This window comes from Salarias fasciatus, chromosome 12, assembly GCF_902148845.1.
Source record: "Salarias fasciatus chromosome 12, fSalaFa1.1, whole genome shotgun sequence".
NCBI lineage: Eukaryota > Metazoa > Chordata > Actinopteri > Blenniiformes > Blenniidae > Salarias > Salarias fasciatus.
The window spans coordinates 18,182,568-18,203,544 of record NC_043756.1 but is presented as its reverse complement, the minus strand read 5'-3'; the positions used below and the strand labels follow the sequence as shown (position 1 = coordinate 18,203,544).

General features: G+C 40.3%; 1 protein-coding gene across 3 annotated transcripts in view; it reads left to right on the top strand.

Moving 5' to 3' along the window:
- Positions 1-20,977, top strand: part of ipo11 (importin 11) — a 140,544-nt gene that overhangs the window by 103,859 nt on the left and 15,708 nt on the right. For 2 of the 3 annotated variants that reach the window (XM_030104710.1, XM_030104712.1), the window contains exon 30: positions 15,056-15,793. In XM_030104710.1, the coding sequence (XP_029960570.1) occupies positions 15,056-15,220 (165 nt within the window). In that variant the 3' untranslated portion in view covers positions 15,221-15,793. Of the gene's footprint in view, positions 1-15,055; positions 15,794-20,977 lie in introns of those variants that run through there. The other variant, XM_030104711.1, reaches the window with a different exon arrangement.

Sequence of the window (20,977 nt, the reverse complement as noted above, 5' to 3'; positions counted from 1 at the left end):
CTCATTACAGTGGGAACCAATCTCTTTGATTCACTGCTGGAGGAGATTCACTCTGCTTTACTGTCTTCTCTCATCTTGTTCAGAGTTTGTCATGTTAGTGAGTCATTGATCTCTGCACAGGCGTGTGAATTCTTTAATTAAACAAAACTTTCACTTCAATTTACAAGGAACAGAAAAACAGAAATCTTGCAATATTGATAGCGCCAATTATGAATTCTGCTTCACAGGCATTTGTGAGATTGGTTGCATATCCAGCTAAGATGGTGAAAATGAGTGAAGCCTATCATCAGCATGATGAACATGCCGTGCCCATGCATTTCTCCTCTGACACTTGTGGCTGCTTCAGAACCCCCCAATTTACACTTTTTTACCTTGTAATTAAAGCCATAGCACTGCTATGTAATTAAAGCCATATTTGAGCCATTGTCATCATAAGATTTTGCTGATGATAAAGTAATAGGACTGCATTTCTTGGAAATTAAAAACTTATTGCAGGTTTTGCCCCACTTGACTATTAAAAATACGAACTGTGGATGAGCTAGTTATATACACTGCACACTCTCAATCATGGTTGTTAAAAAACAAAGTTTTTACTTTTTAAATATTTTGATGTTATTGACAGGTTATTACATTATTGGCCATTATTATGTTGTTTGTTGTTGCATTGAATTTTTGGATGTTCACGCACAACACAGTTTTTATTGTCTGATCACACTAAAAAGACTAAATACGGTTTGCTGGTACGTTTCTTTACAAGGTGTGGCTTTCAATGCACACACTCACTTCCTTTTTTAGTCTCAATAGAGTGAATTCCAACTTTCCTTTAATGTGTACTGTAGCTCCACATTACTGCCGATGCACAACCCGTTGTAACAGTCTAGCTGTTTTGTAAGTATTTCACAGGAGTAATATAACATTAAGTGGCTGCTTAAAGATTTATGAGCAGTATAGTGAAGATTGAAGACTTCAGTGTGATAATACTGCCTGATGAGAAGTCAGGTGCTTCAGTTGATTCGCCTGTTTGAGTAAAGCTGTCATTGCGGGGATTAACTGAGCCCCTTTTGTCTTTCTTTTGGCATCGGGCTGCCGTTTTTTAGGGATATGACAGGCGGAAGAGCTCCAAGGTGTCTGCTGCCTTTTCTGAAACTCCCCCGGGATCGCTTTCACTCAGCCAAACTCTTCAGGTCAAATGTGAACATTTGTCTTGATTGGACTGTATTGCGTCCTCTTGTCAAAGTGTCATTTTTAAAACTTAGGATTGAGCTGCATATAAACAGCAGTGAAAATGAGTGAGTGATGCATTTACTCCACCATTCTGGATTTATTTGACAACTTTGAGTCTTTTACCTTAAAGCACTCACCGAACAAAGTTTCCCAAACAAACTGGGGGGCGTTTAATGTCAAAACCATCCATCCATCTTCAGCATCACAGTCATCTTGTTCAGGGTCACTGGGTGCCTCAGCCAGTCCCAGCTAACTGTGAGCGAAGGCGAGGTACACCTGTTAGCCTTGTCTTATTGAATACTTGAAATAAATGACCAATTCCTTCTAAGGACCTGATATAAAAGTGCCTAAAAATATAAAAACAGAAAGCAGCTGAAGAGCTCAGCTCTTAGATCCGTCCCGGTTTGTGACAGATTGGTTGAAATTATGTTTAATTAATTCTTGTAGAACACAGCAGCAGACGAATATAAACACATTTCTAATATGATTTTACAAAATCCCAAACAGTTAGTTTTTTTTTCCCCACTTTAACCAGATCTGGCTCATTTACTGTTTTTTCTTTTTTTTTTTTTTCCTCTTCCCAGACAAAAGCTGATCCAAAACACTCAGTCATGGTAACATTTTCTCTGTGTGCTATTAAGTAATGTTTATCAGAAGTATCTCCTTTAAATGTCACAGACAAATGCAATGAGACTCTCTCGGGGAAATGAGCTGGCAGAGAAACAAAAGATAACTCTAGTATTGTCAGAGGAAGTGAATTGATCTGACAGCACGATTTGAATTCCAACTCTGCGTCTGTGTTTGTGACCGTCATTTTCTCTCCCTGTTTACAGCTCATCTAATCACGTTGCATTGATACAGATTTTCCAACAGGCAAATGTGCACGAAAAACATGAGCACGGTTTCTGTAGAAAGGGGAACTGTTGTGTTAATTGCAGCAAAGTTTGAATAAGTGAAGTGTTCTGACAGCACAATTTGAATTCAAACTCTACTTCCGTCTTTGTGACTGTCGTTTTGTCTCCCTGTTTACGACTCATCTAACCATGTCGTGTTGATATAGTTTCCAACAGGCAAATATACACGCAAAGCATGAGCACAGCGTATTGGTGCTTCTGTAGAAAAGGGAACTTTTCTGTTACTTATGGAAAAGTTTGAAAGGGTGAAATCTTCTTCTGCACTTTGTTGTTGTTTAAATCTTTATTTTGGCTCAGTTTGGTAGATCTTGAGTGGTTTTGAATGGATTTAAACTCAGAATGTGGGTAACTGTTTCTCATGTCAAATGAGTGATGTAAGAGTGTCTCATTCTCCATAAACAGCTGATGCAGGGATTTTAAAAGGACCACTGATGTTTTTTTTATTGCAAAGTGAATATCCCATTGAGATCCAAAATTAAAAAACTTCTTCCCTTTTGTGTGTTTTTCTCTCTTCTGTGCATCCTAAAGTTTCAGCTTGGAACATTCCAGAGTTCCAAGCTGTGAAAGTTGCTGACTGAATCCTTCTCTTCCTGAATTGTGTCTTAAATGAACAGAAATTGGTCTTTTAGTGGCATCCAGATGGCACACCAGATTTCAGACAGGATGCCGTGTATCCGAGTTTGACCCAGCTTGTCGATCAAAGCCCCAGTTGCAAACAAATTCTTATTCACTTCCCAGCACTTTGCCAAATCCACTTCAGGGAAGGCATGCAGCAGCGAGTCAAATAAAAAGCAAGTCTGAATTTCCCCAAATTATTTATTAACTTGTGTTTGCAAAAAGCAGTCAAGATCATCAGGCTTTCTATGTAGTTTTTCCTTTTTCTTCACTTGTACATGCTCTTTCAAAATACAGATTTAAACATACAAACAATCCCAGACAAGCAGGTCATAATTTTTTTTTCTTTTGAGTCACCAATATCCTGTGTGTTATTGGAGAGCTGAACGTCTTTATGGCTGCTTTTACGACTAACCGCTGACATTCTTATGAACATATGTATCAGTGCGCTCACGTTTGTCCAAACTCCCACACTTATAGGTAGGATTTTTTTTCTTCCCCCCCTGTAATGTGCCCTTGTGACACACTGCTAGCTCTCACATTTACGCCCACTAGTAAAATACTAATTAGGGCATTACAATTTGTGCTGCCTCATTTGGTGAGGAAATTACTGCAATCAAGCTCTAATCCTCCCTCTAAGTCAGGGGACCATGAACTAATGAAACCACAGAAAATCAGAGGTGGAGGGACGTGTGTTGCTGTCTGCGTTTGTGGGGTCTCTTTGTGGTTTTGTCCTTGATTCACGGTGACTGTAGTTCTGACCTCTCCTGTCTGTTCCTCTTCGAATGTAGTAACACTGACACATCTTCATGATCTTATCTTTTTGGTGTCTTTTGTGTCCTGTCTGTGTTAAGAGTTTATTTTGTACTTGGATTGTACAGAAGACAATGAAACAATCTAAAAATATTGCTTCCGTGGTGAAATGTGGGCAATTTAGAAGAACTTCACCATTCAGCTGATATGCTAGTGTGGCTTTCAAGCTTATGAAATATAAGCAATCCATGTACTTATGCATACATGCAAAAATATCCCCTCTTAAATGTAGACTGCTTGGCAACAATGAGTTACTCATGGAAACAGGAAAATATAAATACGGTGGAGAAACACGTCATATTCTTTTTTAAATGCTTGATATTAATGTTAGACACACCCTGTGATTTGAACTAAAAAAGAAAACACGAGCAGCTGAATAAATTCAGAAAAGATGTCAAGAATGCAATCAAAGTATGTTTTCAGATGTGAGCTGATCAGCACCTCTTTAAAGTTCATATGCAATCAGAAATACAATTGCTGTCAGGTATTCTGAGTCACATCGCATGCGGCAAACCATAATATTAGCGTAACGCTGGCCGGGATCTTTGTGTTCTGGTACACAGTTCAATATTGCATATTTAAATGAAACAGTGATGAGTGCTTGTTATTTGTGCGACTGTTGTATACTGTCCTCAGTGAGACTGCTTAATAGATCAGCTTCCACATGTTTGTGCACAATATTGCTCCCATTATTCGCCGATGTTTTAGTGATATCCAAGCCTAGCTGAAATTCAGCACTGCGTGTGATATTGCTTAAATAAAATAGTTTTTTGGGTGAAGTTGCTCCAAAACCGTTTATTTTCCCTGACATCAAAAAAGAAAAACAAATTTTAAAGAATACATTTTTATTGCCTCTGTCAATGGTTGCAGATCAGAAATATAATTCTGGACATCATTTCTACATAACCGCTGCTCTGAGCTGTGTGTATTTGTTTCATTCCCACTTGATGTGCAGCCAGAGATGTTTAATGTGACTTTTCTGTCAGAACTAACTGCTATACAATGTTTTCATGTTTCAGTGTAACAGGCAAAAAAGAAAAGAAAAGAGGAAAAATATTTTTTTTCCCCCCAGAATCAAAGTTAGATTGGCACCTCTGTACTCGCAGTTCTGTTGAAGCATCCACACAGAACATGCATATGCTTCAAATAAAATGGTATCAAGACTGTCAGAAGACTTCAATGGGATAATTTCCAGCTCATCTGAGGGTTCACCAAGTGTTTACTGACATGAACACGCATGTCTCGTGTCTAGGGATGCCTCGATACCACTGCTTCATGTCCAATACCAATCCAATACATTCTCTTTAGGTAATATTTCTAACTAGAAATTGGCACTCAGAGAGCGCAGACCTCCGCCACAGCTCAAATCAGTCACCAACAACCATAAGAACACCATATATAATCACACAACATTGTTATCGGGGGTGTGATCAGAGCGGAGCGCTGCAGCGTGCGGTGCCTCTGTCTGTCGCACTGTCGCCCTCTCTCCCTCTGTGTGTGTGTGTGTGTGTGTGTGTGTGTGTGTGTGTGTGTGTGTGTGTGTGTGTGTGTGTGTGTGTGTGTGTGTGTGTGTGTGTGTGTGTGTGTGTGTGTGTGTGTGTGTGTGTGTGTGTGTGTGTGTGTGTGTGTCTTTATCTGAAAAGGAAAACCGAAAAGCAACATAATTTATGTTATTTTACTTTATTTTAATTTGAAATTTAACCGGATTCTCTCGTATTTTCCGTTCCCGACTTCCTGTGAGGTGCAATCTGCTCTGTCCAGCTTTACAACTGGCGGTGCACGGCGCACGCAGCTCGCGGAGAAAATAGAGAGGAGCGGAGCGGCCGCGGTCCACGGCACAAGCCGCTACGCACGCGGCAGTCCCCCGCGTTTCCTGTATGAACCGTCAGATAGGTTAACAGGGGCGCCAATCTGACAGTCGGTGCGTGGCGCTTCCCACTTCCGCGTCGGAAGCGGCGCGTCCTGTGTGAACCAGGCGTTTGTCGCCCCCTGTCGGTGGGCCTGCCCACCCATGTGAAAGACTCCCGATCTCTCAATGATAAAGAATCCTTTAAAAAATTCCTGGATCCAGACAGTGTTCCTGATCATCCCCAAAATTTAATCAATTCTAAGTTAGCCCAAGACCCACCTTTCCACGAAGTTTCATTGCAATCCGTCAGTTACTTTTTCCGGGATCTTGCTAACAAACCAACCAACCAACAAACCAACAAACCGACATGATTACATAACCTCCTGGCGGAGATAATAATGGCTGCATATACTTTTCTGAATACGGACATCCAAAAATATCACATTCACCATGCAACAAACCTTCTGCTCACTTGAAGGAAGAAATAAAATAGCTGATGAAATGCATAAAGATGTAATACTGCCGTGTTGGGTTTTTGTTTTTAGATAGTTTGGGATTATGGACTTATTCATTTCTAAAAAAAAAAAAAAAAAAATTCAGATCTTTGATCTGCTCGTTTTTGGCTCATATCGGACCAAACACAGATCCAGGAAATTGAATTGGCTCATCCCTACTTATGTCTACATGAGGTAAGCCATTCATACAAAAGACCAACACAGATGAGTTTTTTAAATTGAGACTTTGCATTGAATCAGGCCGTTTTAAGGCTTTGTTAATATTATAAACTGCATCGTCATTATTCCAGCAGTGAATCGTTTTGTTGTATAATCAGTGTTTTACAGAGAGATATTTGCTGCTGAGTAATCTTCCGGTGGACCGCTGCTGTGTTTGTTGTGTGTCAGAGGTAGAGAAAAGTTTGGACAGCAGAAACAGAGTGGCTCGTCCCAGGATAAGAGGCTCCTCATCCAGACTGTGTTGCTGTTTTAAGAGCACATACAGCCTTCGGTAAGCACACGGTTTTGGAACTGAATTGCTCTTCAGCTGCCAGTGAGTAACAAACCATCTGAGGGTTCGTGTTAGTCACCGCAAAGATGCACTTTTGCTTCAAGATACACATCAGGTTAGAATATCTACTACTAGTTTCCAAAGGTTAACGCTTCTTCTGAAATTATATGGAAGAAGTATTTATATATTTGAGTAAATTAATTGTATATTAGCTTATATTTGCACAAAATCATCTTTTGTTTTTTTGGGGTGTTTTTTTTTTTTTTTTTTTTTTTTTTTTTTTAGTACAGTCCTTTTTTTCTCATCTGCTTTTAAAGCAGTTTTAGTTGCTGTGAAGGATACTAGCATTGAGGCATGTAAACGTGTTTTCCTTTTCAAGTAATTGTAGACACGTGTGTAGATACCCTTCAGTCAGGACAGTGTCCATGGGGGCAACAGCAGATAGCTGATATTTGCAGGAGTTGGAGTAAAAGAAGCCTGGGGTAATAGGATTAGTCTCAGAATTCCCATTCCTGCCACGCCAGTGCAGCTCTGCCAACCAAACACATGCACACACACACACACATACACACACAGGGAGACTTTCGCCGTCTTGAATAATACCCATTAGCCACACTCACATATGCTTCCATAAATACTGGCATGCACACACACAAACAATCCTTTGCCATTCTCATTCTTTGATGTTCATAATCACAGACAGTCTATTAAGTACAATCTGATGTGCTCGCCCGGATGCATGAATTTGAATGATTTGAACACATTTAGAGGATACTGTCCATTTTATTTCACTATTTCACCGTCAACAACAACAGGAAAAAAAATTGAATGAAACAAGCAAAAGCATCATTTTAATTAAAAAAAAACCCATCAATTTAAATAAATGAATAACCTAGTGTTTGCTGAAAGGTTGCTGAGAAAAGTATCTCGATGTAATATGTCAGCAGAAGTCTAAATAGGAGCTCAAGCTGAACTGCAATGTGTATGTTCATGAATGTTGCTCAGTACGGTATTCAATTGCTCCTTGACAAAGTTTGTTCCTTTAGTCTAATGATCTATGCCAAGCTTTAACTTCCTGATAGTCTGGATCTCTTCTGATCGACTGACAACTAACTGCTTCTGAGATGTGTTGATATCAGCATTTTTAACACCTTTTCTTCCAAAATCTGCAGCAAAACACACAAACACAGCAGAACATGACCAGAGCCACTAAAATTCTTCTTCATACTCTTTTGTTTCAAGCTGCAAAATGTATCAACGCCCATTTCTGAATTCACCATTTTATTGCACACCCCAGTCTGCAGATTAAAGGCCCCTGAGTTATTGGACTTTCGGTTTTTCTTACCACCTTTTTATTGGGTTTGGATGTTCGCAGTGAGAGGCATTGTTAATTTTGGTCATTTCATGTGTTTTGATGATTAAATCTATTCTGGAGACAGAAAATCGTTAAACACAATACTTTAAAATCTGTACTAAGGTGCTTTTGATCATGCTTTTGAGTATTTTAGCTTTTAAATCTGCTCTCAGTCCTCCTCTCAGTGGGAAAAGCACATAGATATACCTATAATAATTAAGTCTGTATTGGTAATGAAGCTTGAGTCATTGTGCACTTCATTATTTTGAGCTCCAAGGGCAATGCCATGATCAAAATGATCATTTTATTACTCACTATCTTGTTACAAACTCCTTAAATGTGTGCTTAGGCTTCATTACTTTCCAGCTGGTTGGCACAAATAGGCTTATTTCACAAAGGGACACACTCAATGAAGCAGAGATATTTTTAAGTAGAGGATGAATTGCACATCACTGGCATGAGTTCGTAAAAAGTCAAAATGTTAAAAGCAAACACAACAAGTCTAGGAATATCAGAGCAGGTAGAAATATCGCAGCATATTTATTTATTTATCTATTAAAGTGGAGGATTTCCATGAGGTAAATGAGGACAGACTTTTACTGCCGTGGGCGCTCAGCATCATGATTATCATCACCATCATTGTCATAATTAGAGGCTTTTTTTTTTTTCCTCCCTTGCAAATCTCGCCTATTTCTCCGTCCTGTCCTTTCTTTTCCTCCTTTTTTCGGCTCTCTTTATCTGCTCACTAGGCAACTACCATACCCTCTCCACTTTCTTCACATCTCATTTGTCTCTCTTCTTTTCATCCTGCCTCTCATTTATCTTCCACCCTCTCAGTGGCGTGAAGACCATTGCAGCTTTATCAGTGAGCCACAGCAGGGAGCGTGTCACTCTCCCTCTATCCTTCCCTCTCATCATCTCTCCTTTCCCCTCATCAGCACTCCACTCCTCTTTTTTTCCCCCCTCCTCCTCCTCCTCCTGACTCATCTTTCATTGCATTTCATTTTTAGTTTGTCTGCCATGACGCTGGCTTAAATGTTCAACATCAGAGTTGTCAAGTCCTTGTCGTTGAGAGCCGCTGTCACGCATGTTTTAGACGCTGTGACACACCTGATTATTACGATCATTAGTCAGGCTTTTTCCCTGGTCCAAACCACAGCTGTGAAAAAAAAAAAAAAAATATAGGAAAAAGGAGAGAGAATTTCCATATTTAACATTGAACTGAAAGATTTAAACAAAACTGTAGCTTTAACTTCTATTCTGTGATGTAACTTCCACATTTCTCCCCTTGTGGTGGGATTTTTACCAGTTGCCTGAATTCACTAACAAACCGATAAAAAAGTATGAAGAAGTCTGCGAGGACGGACGAGGTGTTTCTGAAGTCTGTCATGTCCTACGCTCAGACCGCTTACGGCTCTTCCGTCTGTGTCACCCTTCACATTTCACTCAGACTTCTATATAACGACACCGGAGCACCTAAAAGTGGACCAAGATGTACTTTTGTTTCTTGTGCAACAGTGTACAGATAGATGTGTTGCGCTCCTCCTGATGGGCAGCACTAATACAGAAACTCAAACCAGGTCTGTTACAACATTGAACACAGCTGAAACATGCAGGACGGAGACCCTGAGATCCAGACCGAGATCCCGGATTTGAGATCACTGCTGTTTGTTTTTCTCCCCTGGTCAGTTCATCTCTCTCTATAATTGTGTTGTTATTGCTGCACCTTTCAAGGGAACTGAGCCATGGCGCCAGCCCTCTATGGACAAATAACTCGCTGATCGGCCTCAAATGTGTATCATTTGTTGTTTGAATGCTTCTATATTTTGTGCCTCTTTTGAATTGAAAGCCCTCATTTTTCATTTTAAAGCCCTCATGCATTTCATAATCCTCCCCCTTCTCGATTTAGTCCTACATCCATACCTTAAGCACTGCCTTTTTTTTTTTGTTTACAACTCCTACATCCCCATCTTTCCTCAAATGACCTGAACCAAGCATGTTTCACACAATTAACTCACAACAAGCAAATAATGTAAGATATATTTTGAGTTGATGGTGTCCCCTAACATCTGGCTTCATTTGCATCCTAATGGGGTTTTGGTTTTATTTATTTTTAATCTCGCTGTCAATCAAAATCATTTGGTTGTTGTTAGAATATTGTTGTTCCTGTAAGCTCTGTGTGGCCATTAGTGGTATTTTACATTTATGCTTTGACTTCCAGTGATCACTTTCTGCTTAGAATTGACGTTTGTGCAGCACAAGGAGATAGATGGCACACCCAAACACAAAAGAAGGTATTTTTGTTTATTTTGTAAGAAGCGTGTGGAAGACGGCACATCCTGTGTGATTGACATCGTCTTGTGTCCCCCTTCAGCCCTGTGGTATCTGCTTGAATGGAACTAATACAACCTTTATCATGATTATTGGAGCATGGAGAAAAGGGGATCCCACTTATTTTTCAGCATAGCTTTTCCAGCCTTCGACTTGGAAAGAGACCTGATCAGCCGAGATAAGTGAACGGAGCTGTGCAGTGGTGTACGGCCAGTGAGGGCGTCTTCGGCACGCCTGAATATGTGCTGAGGAATGCAGATAGCAGGGTCGGCTGTGTGATCCTGGCTCGTGTTCAGCACTCCCCTCTGCTGTTGGTGGCAAATATTTCTCACCATTTTATTTTTTTCTTATGATCCCCTCTTAATTCAAGCGTCGTTTGAAGGCCACAGCAGCAGCATTGTTGCTGACCCTGTGCACTCCCAGTGGGTGTAATTTGCTACCTTCTGAGGAATTCTTCCAGGCATGAAAACGATGCAACACATCCCTGAAAAACAAATGTCTCTCGGTAGGTAGATTGAGCAGAACAGATATCACGCACCCCTACTTTCTCTTAACGTTATTTTTATTTTATTTTTGACGACCTAAATATCTCTCCAGCTTCCGTGCCTTATTCCATAGCCCTGGATCGCATGATAAAGCTGAAGAGCTCATGCAGGCACAAGCAGAACATGCAGTCTCAGGACAGAATGGTCTGAGACTTTTTTTTTTTTTTTGTTTTTTGTCTGGATCTGTGACGCACCAGCTTTTGGCAAATTCATTATAGGCTCCCCCCTCCGTCCTCGTCCCACTTGTGAAATCATTGCATCGTGATCAGCAGAGCGGCAATAGAATGGCCTCATAACATTGCTGAACAGGATGGTGTCTCTCACTTTGCCCATAAGTTGCAGATAAATCTCCTCCCCTCGGGTCACAGCATTGCATGCTCTATTTTTTTTTTTTTTTTTTTTTACTGAATTCTCAGCAAAATCTCCTCGGCCCTTGGCATTGGACATCTTTGTTTTGACATCTGTAGTCGACACATCATGATGGTTTGAGGATTGAGCCTGGTTGACGTTTACAGCTTCCAATGCCCAAACAGCTGCTGATCGGAGTCAAACCTGACAAAAACTCTGGAAAGTAGACCGGTTTTCTGGAGATGCTCTTTATGCCGATTGAACTCCTGGATGAAATAAGCCTGCGTTGAGATAATTTAGTTGCCAGCTCGTTGTGCTCCTCAAAATGATGCACCCTGATCTCATATACAACATAACATATCCATCTGTCCATCCATCCATCGGGTCATGGTGGGCTGGAGCCACCTCCAGTTGTCATTGTAAAGATACTGCTTCTAGCCCAATACATGAAATATGTGAAAAATCTATCAAGTGGGGTAGTCTGTGTGTATTTTGTTTGTCATTACATATAGATAGAATCTCATATTGATCCAGCTACAATTTCAGTTTGTCAAATCTACAGTTCAATTTGATTGTGCTGGATGTAGTATGGGTTTTTTTTCAATCTCCCCTGCGATCATCCCAAGACTTTTGAAACGTTCATTTATTTCATCAAAGCGCATCTTTTGAATCTACAAGACATAAATGCCAGATTTCATCAAAATCAGTGTTTTTGGAAACAAAAAGTGAGCCCAAAAATTCGAAAGATTGTAGAATTTAGCCCTTGTTTCATCTTTGCCGTTCATACTGCTCATGAAAAGAATTACCCCTGTAAAATAAATTAAAGGTTTTGAACATTTTGTCTGCCGTATGAGCAAATCGCCGTGTTGTCTTGACTATAAGCTGACCACTCAAAGGCTGCTTATGAATGCAGTCAGAGACTCAGACGGCGACCGTGTGGCGAGGCCGTGGACAATGTATCATAAATTAGCTGATGAAATAAGCATCGGCTTAAAGTGTAATCCACTGAACCTAACGCCCTCAGAATCGCCTCGCACAATACAGTTTTTACACTTCAGTACATCATGCAGCCCCTTGGCTCGTTATTTCACACTGAAGTGAGTGTGTGAGCTCTCATGCACTATATTTGTGTGTTTGCGGTTGGACATGAGGTGCCACGGGATATGAGATAAAGGCTGGAAAAGTACAGGTTGTTGCATCATTAACTCCAGTAAGCGATTGGCTGCCTGGCTTGCTTTCCTTTCATATCCTCTGCTTCAGCCCGAATGTGTTTTTCCACTGAGTAGAGTAACCTACAACAGTAAAATAACGTCTGTGAGAAGAAAGAGATTAGGTCTCGAAGGTCAGAAGGTTGAAGAAATGAATTCCAGTGTCATGTTGTTATTTCTGTGAATTGATAACCTGTGAAATTGTCTACGCTGGTTAGGGCCAGATTTACCAAGGCAACAATGGGGTTTTAATGGCACGGCGCTCGTCTTTGTGCGGGCCCGTCAAACACGCCTTTGTTGTTGGGGAGTGTGTTTTGCGCTAAATGTGTTGGATGTTGTGGAAAATGCTCCAAATTCCCAGAACAGGCTGCTTTTAAATTGACATTGATGTTTTTACAATAATAACACGAGACTCTTTACTTTGTTCGCTCTGGTAAAAGGGCAGCGGCAGTCTGGGGATTACTCCAGAGATGAGGGCTTTCACAGGGCCCGGCGTTTCATCCGTCTCTCTTCTTCTCTGTTTCCTCTCACGCTGCCCACTCATCTCTTCCCTCCTCTCTGTCTTTGAATGAGGTAGAGCCGTTGCCCACTCGCTCCGCGTCCCACATAATCCAGCTTCCGTCACCGCTACCTCGTCACTGCATCCATTCCTCCTCAGCATCTCACGATTCGTTCTCTATTTGCGTTTCATTTGTTTCAAAGCGCCCCTTCTCAAATGTTTCCTCCGCATAGCAATCGCATCCTAATGTCTCCTCGCTTCTTTTATTGCTTCTCGTCGCCGTCTCTGTTTTTTCCCGGGGGATGACGACAGATCGCGCTTACAGTTGGTGCTGATAACAGCTGCACTCGTAACACTGTTTTGTATCTCTGCTGTTTTGTGCGGCGTCTCAACGCAGCATGTGCTAAGTGCATCGCTCCTTATCTCAGCGCCCTGTTGTTGGCGTTGTAAAAAAATGTTTAGTTCCAGGCTCACGCCTCACATTTGTGTTTGCATTGTGTCGGGTTTCAGAATTTTCTGATCTCATTTATTGCTCTGTTGTCTCCAGTTTCTTCAAATTTACACTGTTCAGGCAAACTCTCAAATGCAGATATGAATGTATGGACTGTCACAAGCTCTCAGACTTTGTTCTTTCAATTAATTATGTTATTGTCAATTTTTTTTATGCTTATTCTAATGTTAACTTATACTTTCTCCTCTATACATGCAACCCCTCTTTGCAGTTTTCACTGTAGCAACACACTTTGAATTGCCTGTATTTCAATAAACCAAAATTTGTCAGATTTTAGTCTTTCTGCACATTTCCCAATTTTTCAGAGGATCAAAGCTCCTCAAAGCGCAAACGTTCGTATAAAATAAAGCTACAAATGCACCCACACAAAGCGACTTACTCCCTCTCTGTCCTCGCCTTTATCCTAAATGTAATTATGCAGGTTGGGTGACACTTTTTCCATTAAGCCTCTCTCCAGCAGCCACTCTTTAGTAGCTTGATTGCACTGTAATGACAGAGAGATAATTAGCATGGCAAGTATTGTTTCTAGTGATTGGCTGGAGACTCAGAGTTGTCATTACAATATAATATCAACCTTTTTTTTTTTTTTTGTTTTTTTTTCTTGTGCATCAGCCAGGTTTGTAATCCTGAAGACAGAGGTATGACATTTCGGTCCAGAAGTAAAAGGGTTAGTCACAGAGGGGAGTTTTTGTTTGTGAAATTTATCGCTTTCACCCACTTCTGAAAGGTTTGAGGAGGGAAGTCAAGCAACATCACCTCACAACAGTAATTAGTCTGTAGGGAAATCAAAGAGAGATTAACACACACATGCCTCTCAGACTGAAGTGTGTGGTGTAACAGAGTGAAAATCACCCCAAAAGTGGTTTTGCTCATGTCTTTGAAAAGTTCTCATCAAGTACAATTAATGTATCTTCAGTTATAAAAAATTTAATCGCAATAACAAGTCGCAGCATGTAGTGAAACACTCCTGCGACCCGCTAATTTATTTGCAGACGGAGTGCAGGTTGCCTCTGTCCTTGGTTCACTTCTCCGAAAATAAATGACATCCCACAGCCATCCAACTTTTCTGCTTTTCTTTACTCTATTGTCAGGATTATTCCTCCGGCTCTTTGTTTAGTGTAAGATGAATGGCAGCATCTTCAAATAATGAATCATTTTTTATTCTGGTGCAAGTTTTGTGTCTGATGCATACATCAAAAGTGGAAATAATAACAGGTCCAAGTAACTAGTTTCTTCAGTTTTTATGAGCCAAAAAAAAGTTGGATGGCAGGTATGTATGCAGATATATTACGATGCAAATTAATGATTGATTAAAGAACTGTGTTTTTGTCTCTTTGTTGAAGCATGTTTTCGTTTGCTCAGGAGAAGTACCCCGTATAGAGCTGAACTTTTGTTTGTTCCTGTTACATACTTTGCATGTACAACCTTAGTTTATCTGTCTCTACTGTTTATTCTGTACAAAAACGACCATAAAGGACAGACTGTGTGCATTGATGCTCAGCAGAAGTTAAACAGCCATAAACATGCAGTTTTGCACAACCAAACATTGAGTCATCTGCAAAAAAAAACTCATTTGAATCATCTTTATCAGCACAGCAAACACAGATAAGTGTGGATATGACATGTGCTTGGAAGTAAAGTTAACAGGCCAAAATAGGACAAGACTGGACTTTAACCGAATGGTTCTTCATGTTCGTGTCTAATATTGAGCTCATTTTTTGCAAATGGACTGAATGTGTTTGCAATCTGTCGTCTTCCTCCTGCAGCACTCACACGGACACACATCCTTCAGCTAAATCTAATTCTTTGCGCTCTGTCATTTCCTCGGTTGTGCTGCAGCTGGCCCTGGAGGACCCGGTGCACAGCGTTTCCCTCCAGCAGTACGTCTATGAGAAGCTGAAGGTGCAGCAGGCCCTGATGGGGGACCAGGGCTTCGGCGTCCTGATGGAGACCGTCGACACGGAGCTCGTCAGGCAGCTCCAGGAGTTCCTGCAAGGCCTCTGAATAAACCAGTCCTTCACTACCTTACTCACACATCTTCGCCTAATGCTCTCCTCCACCCATGTTTTTGAAATCGTACTGAAAAAGGCGAACCGTCTGCCAACCCGTGAACTCCCGATTCAAACCTTCCCAACCTCTGCCCATGCTATGCCTTATCTATAATCAAACCTAGCCTTGTTGACTCTCCTCAGCTATCACCCCAACTTTTTTTTTTTGTTATTGTTTTATTGTCTATAAAGATTCATGTGGGTGCTTGAAAATGTCAGTTTTGCAACACTTTGAACCCACCCACGTGAAAACAACCCCACACTATAGAGCTTCCACTCAATTCCTCTAGTTTCTTCACTTTTTGTGGTTTCAATGTAAATTAGATTTAAAAAAAAAAAAAATCTGAAACAACAACGGTATGAATGTTGGAGGGGTTTTGGGAGTATGAAGCAAAAATCCTCTGCAGGTGCCAGAGCAGGAGCCTCGGACTATTTTCTATCGAGAAGCACGCAGACGTAGCAGAAACACGGACAACCCAAACCCAAAGGACCTAAAGCAGTGTTTACAGAATCTATTCTTGAAATGAAAAAAAAGAAGAAGAAGAAATGTAATTTTGTATGTATGTATAGTATGAATGATGTCCTGCATGACGATGTTTTAATTTTAATTTGTTTTTACTTCATGTTAATTTTTCTTTCATTTCTACAAAAATATATAATTTTGTCATAAATAAGGTCAAGTTGATGTAACTACTGAGGAGACTCCAGAGCATTTTTCTTTGTTTTTAAACTCGGTGAGAGGGAGTGTTCTTTTCTTTTCTTTTCTTTTTTTTTTTTAATGTAAATGAGGGATTTTTACATGGCTGATTTGAAAGAGTGCTGAACCACATTTATATGTATATACATACTGCTGCTAATTGATGGTGTGTTGGAGCACTTTAATAACCAAAACAAAAAAAAAAACTTTCACATGTATTTTTTTTTTTTTTTTTAATGTTCTCACATCAGTATGCTTACACACAGCGACGGAAGGCCTCGGAGCGGAGCGGTGCCTCAGGATTGTGCAAATGAGGCTGCACAAAGAGCCTCCTTCTGAATTGTTGCAACTTGTCTATCGGACGGACTCGTTTCAAAAAATATAGTGTGGTGATTTCTGTAAAAGTCAAGATGCATCATTCTTTTTCTCCACTGGCCGTGCGTTGTAGAGATAGGTGCTTCTCAAAAGGTTAGAATTAAATGGATAAATTATTTTTCTTTTCAGTTTAATCCAAACATTTTGAAATATTCCAGGCTTTTTTGTTTTGTTCATCGGTCAAAGTGTCAACTCTTCTGACCCCTTTGTCACAAAAGCTAAGCGCAGTGACTTTGTGTTACTGGGAATCGAACCAGAGTACCCTCATTTGATGTTAGGATGAAACTTTTCAAAATGTTACACTGTTATAAATTAATTTTATTATCAAAATTTAAATGGTAAATCAGCAATTTTCATACTTTTTGAGATGCATCTGTTTTTGATTTGACCAGATTTTTTTTTTTCTTGAAGACATTAGTAACGGAGTATTGAGTTGCATGTGAATGTTTGATGCCAAATAGAAAAGTCAGTTTGTCATAATTTGAAACCCGGAGGAAACCACCGTTTGGGTGTGAGATGAAAAGCGTGCGCCCTTCCCTGCCTTTTCTATTCTTCCTCCAGGGATTCGGGGGATTAACATGGTTTCCTTGCTAACATTCGGTTTGTCCTGGGAAGGGGATGACCCTGACACTCGCTCCTTTGACACTGTGATAGAGTTGAGTAGCAGTCAGAATTACAGCCTTATGCTTTGAGCCTTATCTCTCCTTCAATACAGAAGACCTTTTTACAGTTGTGTTTACTTCTTAACTAGTTTGACAGTGTAACATTTCTTTACTTGAATTTTGTTAATGACAGCAGTTATGAAGTTTTGAAAACCACCTGCAGTCGACGGGCGTTTCGCTTGATGATGCATCCGATTTTGATTTGATCGAAAGAAATCCTTGTTTGCGTTTTCCAAAGCCTTCAATAAATTGCAGTTATCAGCCAGAAAAGTTTCCCCGTGTATATTTTGCAGTTGCACGACGTGTGCAGCTGAGAACAGCGGTCCTACTGAGCCCTTGATATTGCTTCTGATAGTATATTTTCTGCTGTCTGATTCCATTGGGCGTATTTATTTGAAGCAGATCAGACACAGTGGCCCTGGCAAAGCTATCAAGTTTAATAACTTGCAGGTAAAGCGGTGGTCTTCAAGGCACCACAAGGTTGCACCATCAGTGATGTAAACCATGATGGAGGAGGAGGAGGAGGAGCGCCTCGGCCCCCTAAAGAAGAGAAATGTGGTAAGCAGGGGATGTGCTGGAAGGTGCTTTAGGGGAAATAGCATATTGAGTCAGCCTGTGATCAGATAGTCTTTGTATTAGACCAGAGAAAAACAGGGTTGTATATGATAGCAGAGACCATAGGAGTGTTTTGTGGATGGTAAGATAATAACCTTGGCGGAATAACTGCACTAATCGAGAGAACAGAGAAAATTAATTGGCTGTTAATGGAGAAACAAAACACACCGGCAGAGCATTTGAGAGTCCTTCGTACTCAATATTTTGACTGCATTTTAATATATTATTTCACTGATAATCTCAATGAGGTTTTTTTAAAATCTCTATATATCTTGATGTATTTACATCAAACAGCAGAGTAACTAAAACTAATCTATTGCTTCACAAGGAGAAACAAATGTGTGCACTAACATTTAACCAGCAGCAGACCTCAGAAACGTGAGGACATCACCAAAGGCATCAAGTAGCTTATCTGGAGATCAGGAGTCCATCCGTCAGGGTGACATGAGGTGGAGTCTCCGCCTGGTCAAGGCACCATCGACTATTGAGCGATCACTCGGATTAAAGACAGTGAAAGAGACACAGTCGTATAAGCAGTTTCGAGTCACCAGTTCATCTTGAAAATCCAGTTTTTGGATTGTGGAAGGAAGCTGGCCTACCTGGAGAAAACTACACACATGGAAAAACATGCAAACTCAAATTTGATGGAGTGCGAGGCGAGCCACTACCTCACAGTGCGAGGAGAAATTTTATGAGTCATTCGGGGATCAGCGTTAAGGCTGCTGATTGCAGTTTGAAAGTATTTCAGGTTGCAGGAGCAGCTCATACATCGAATAACTCATGTAATTTCTAAATGTTTTGTATTCTGTGGAGCTCAACTGTTTTATAGCTATAACCAATCTGCTAAACAATTCAGCTTTCTCTATGTTCCACAAAGGAGATCTATAAAGGCTGCAGCTCTTGACAAACATTGCAGCAATAACCAAGCAGATAACTTTTAATGATTACATATGTATTGTACCCATCGTGCTTCTGATTTAGTATAGACTGTGTAGGGGAAACAAATCTAACATACTTTTCAACAGATCTTCTACGACTCCCAACTTTTCCTACGAGCAGCGTTTTTTTTCCACTAAAGGACAAGGAAACAAAGTCAGTGGCAAACAGCATCGACCGATTTGTCTTAATTGCTGAAGAATAAATGTACTTCTGGCAACTGGTCACCGGAGTGGCTTATAGACTGCAGAGAGACGATTAGAGATTCTGCTCCAGTCTTCTTTTGCAGGGTCGGCTTTTCTTCCTCAGCAGCACTATAAATCCAACGGACTCACTCATTTTTCTTTCTTCCTCCCACTTCTCTTTCATCCCGTGAAACTTGACCACAGAGTAGTTTTTGAGGTACTGATAAAAACCTCAGATTATTGTTAATTATTTTAGGATTTGCATGACAGAAAGGAGGTTCACCTCAATCTGTCAATAATTTGCATTTCATTATTGGATTAGTTTCAGATTACCACCAGCTATATTTCTCTTCTAGTAATTATTATTTTATAAGGTGCCTACATTTATGTTAAATAAAAAAAAATAATGATAAAATTAAAAAAAATCAGAAAACTGCTCTTCGCTTATAGTTTTGCACTAAAATTGCTAATAATCATTCTGGTTGTCTCCATTTAATTTGTAGTCAAGCCAAATATGAAAATGTCTGTAATCATTTTCTTCGTAAAACAGAGCCCCAGATTTTTCCTGCTGCTGTGTCCCACTATGAAATTCTCATATCCCACACTTTGAAAGCCACCGTGGTAAACGAAGATGTCTATAGCACAGCACTGAAAAATGTTGAAGCAGTCATTTTGCCTTTTGAATCTCCCTTTAAAAATCAAAGCCAAACTAATTCAGCATTCACCAAATATTATAAATGCTGAAAACTCAAATGGGCCACTGAATCGTTGAGGACCGAGGAATAAAAAAAGACTTCTAATTTTAGATGTGTTTCTGTTTGTTTTCTTGCAGGAAGGAAGCCCTCAAATCCAGATCCACCCTCACATCTGTTTGATAAATATGAAGCTACAGTTAGTCACTGTAGTCACTTGACTCAACTGAAAGGCTGGAAGGACTCAGGGAAACTGAGGCAAACTGAACCAGTGGAAATCAGTATTAGATTTCCCAATCTGTCTGAAAATGGACCTGTGTTTGACAAGACTTGAAATTCTATAGTTGTTTATAAAAACTTTGTCAGTTTTCTTGTTTCTTGATGAGCAACAACAGGCAGGTTACTGTTGTGGCTGCCTCTGATTTTCATAGTGTTTTGGGGTTTTTTTTTAATTTTATTTTATTTTCTGGCACAAGCTTCATGAGAACGTTTACCAAGAGTGATTGCAGAGGATTTTCTGCCCCCAAATATTTAAATAGTTTAGTTCACACCTCCACACATTAGCTATACTGATGCAGAGATCGCAGGAAGGTTGTTTTGTTTATTCAAACCAGATCTGACAAGTGTAACCAGACCATCAGACATCCAAAGTGTCTTTTACCCAGACTTACTGCAGAATAAGATAAGCTGTATTTTCTCATATGAATCCCACGCAGGAGATCACATGATCTTCCTTTTTTTTTTAAACACTTTTTAACTTAAAACGAACTTGTCTCACAGATAATGATACATCTCCGTGTCTGTTTTCCTAATGTGCATGCACAGCTGCCTGATTGTTTCGTGTTTATTGTGTGTAGGTCTTCGCAGCGGTGAAGTGCCAGGACAGCATGTGTGAGAGAGCCTGCACGTCTCCGTTTATTGATCCTGATTAGAAGTGGCAGTTCTTATCCGCCTGTGGAAGCCGGTAATTAGAACCTGGAGTTCTCGGCATTTGTGATCATTACGTGTCTATGGCATGCACTTTTCAAGTAAGTGTATTAGTACCGCTGATCCTGATGTGTCAACTCATTCCTGTGCTGCATGCATTTGTGTGTGTGTGTGTGTGTGTGTGTGTGTCTTCAAATGTCTTGCTGGCATTCATCTCTTTGAATTGTTTTGAGAATGAGAGGCCTGCCGATTTAAGTGTCACACCTTTGTCCGCTGATTAATGAGGTTTATGGGCTCAGTGGGACAGTTTCATGCAGACCATGAACAATAAACTCTTGGAGTCATTCTTAGTCCAGTCAAACTGCAGCGACATGGGAACGATCAGCTCATGTGTGCAACAATGGCGCAGTGAGAGGAGTGGAACTGAAAGATAACTGGCCGACAAAGCCAGATGAAAAACGGCTTTTTCTTTCATATAAAACAGGAAGGCACGGAATTCAGAGCGAAGGGGTCATTTTTCATTCAAATCCAGACTGAACAGCAAACACACCTGCTCTGTTCTGAGTGGCCACGTGTGTTGGTATAGAAATGAGCAGCGGTGGATCTTTACAATCTTCAGACAGC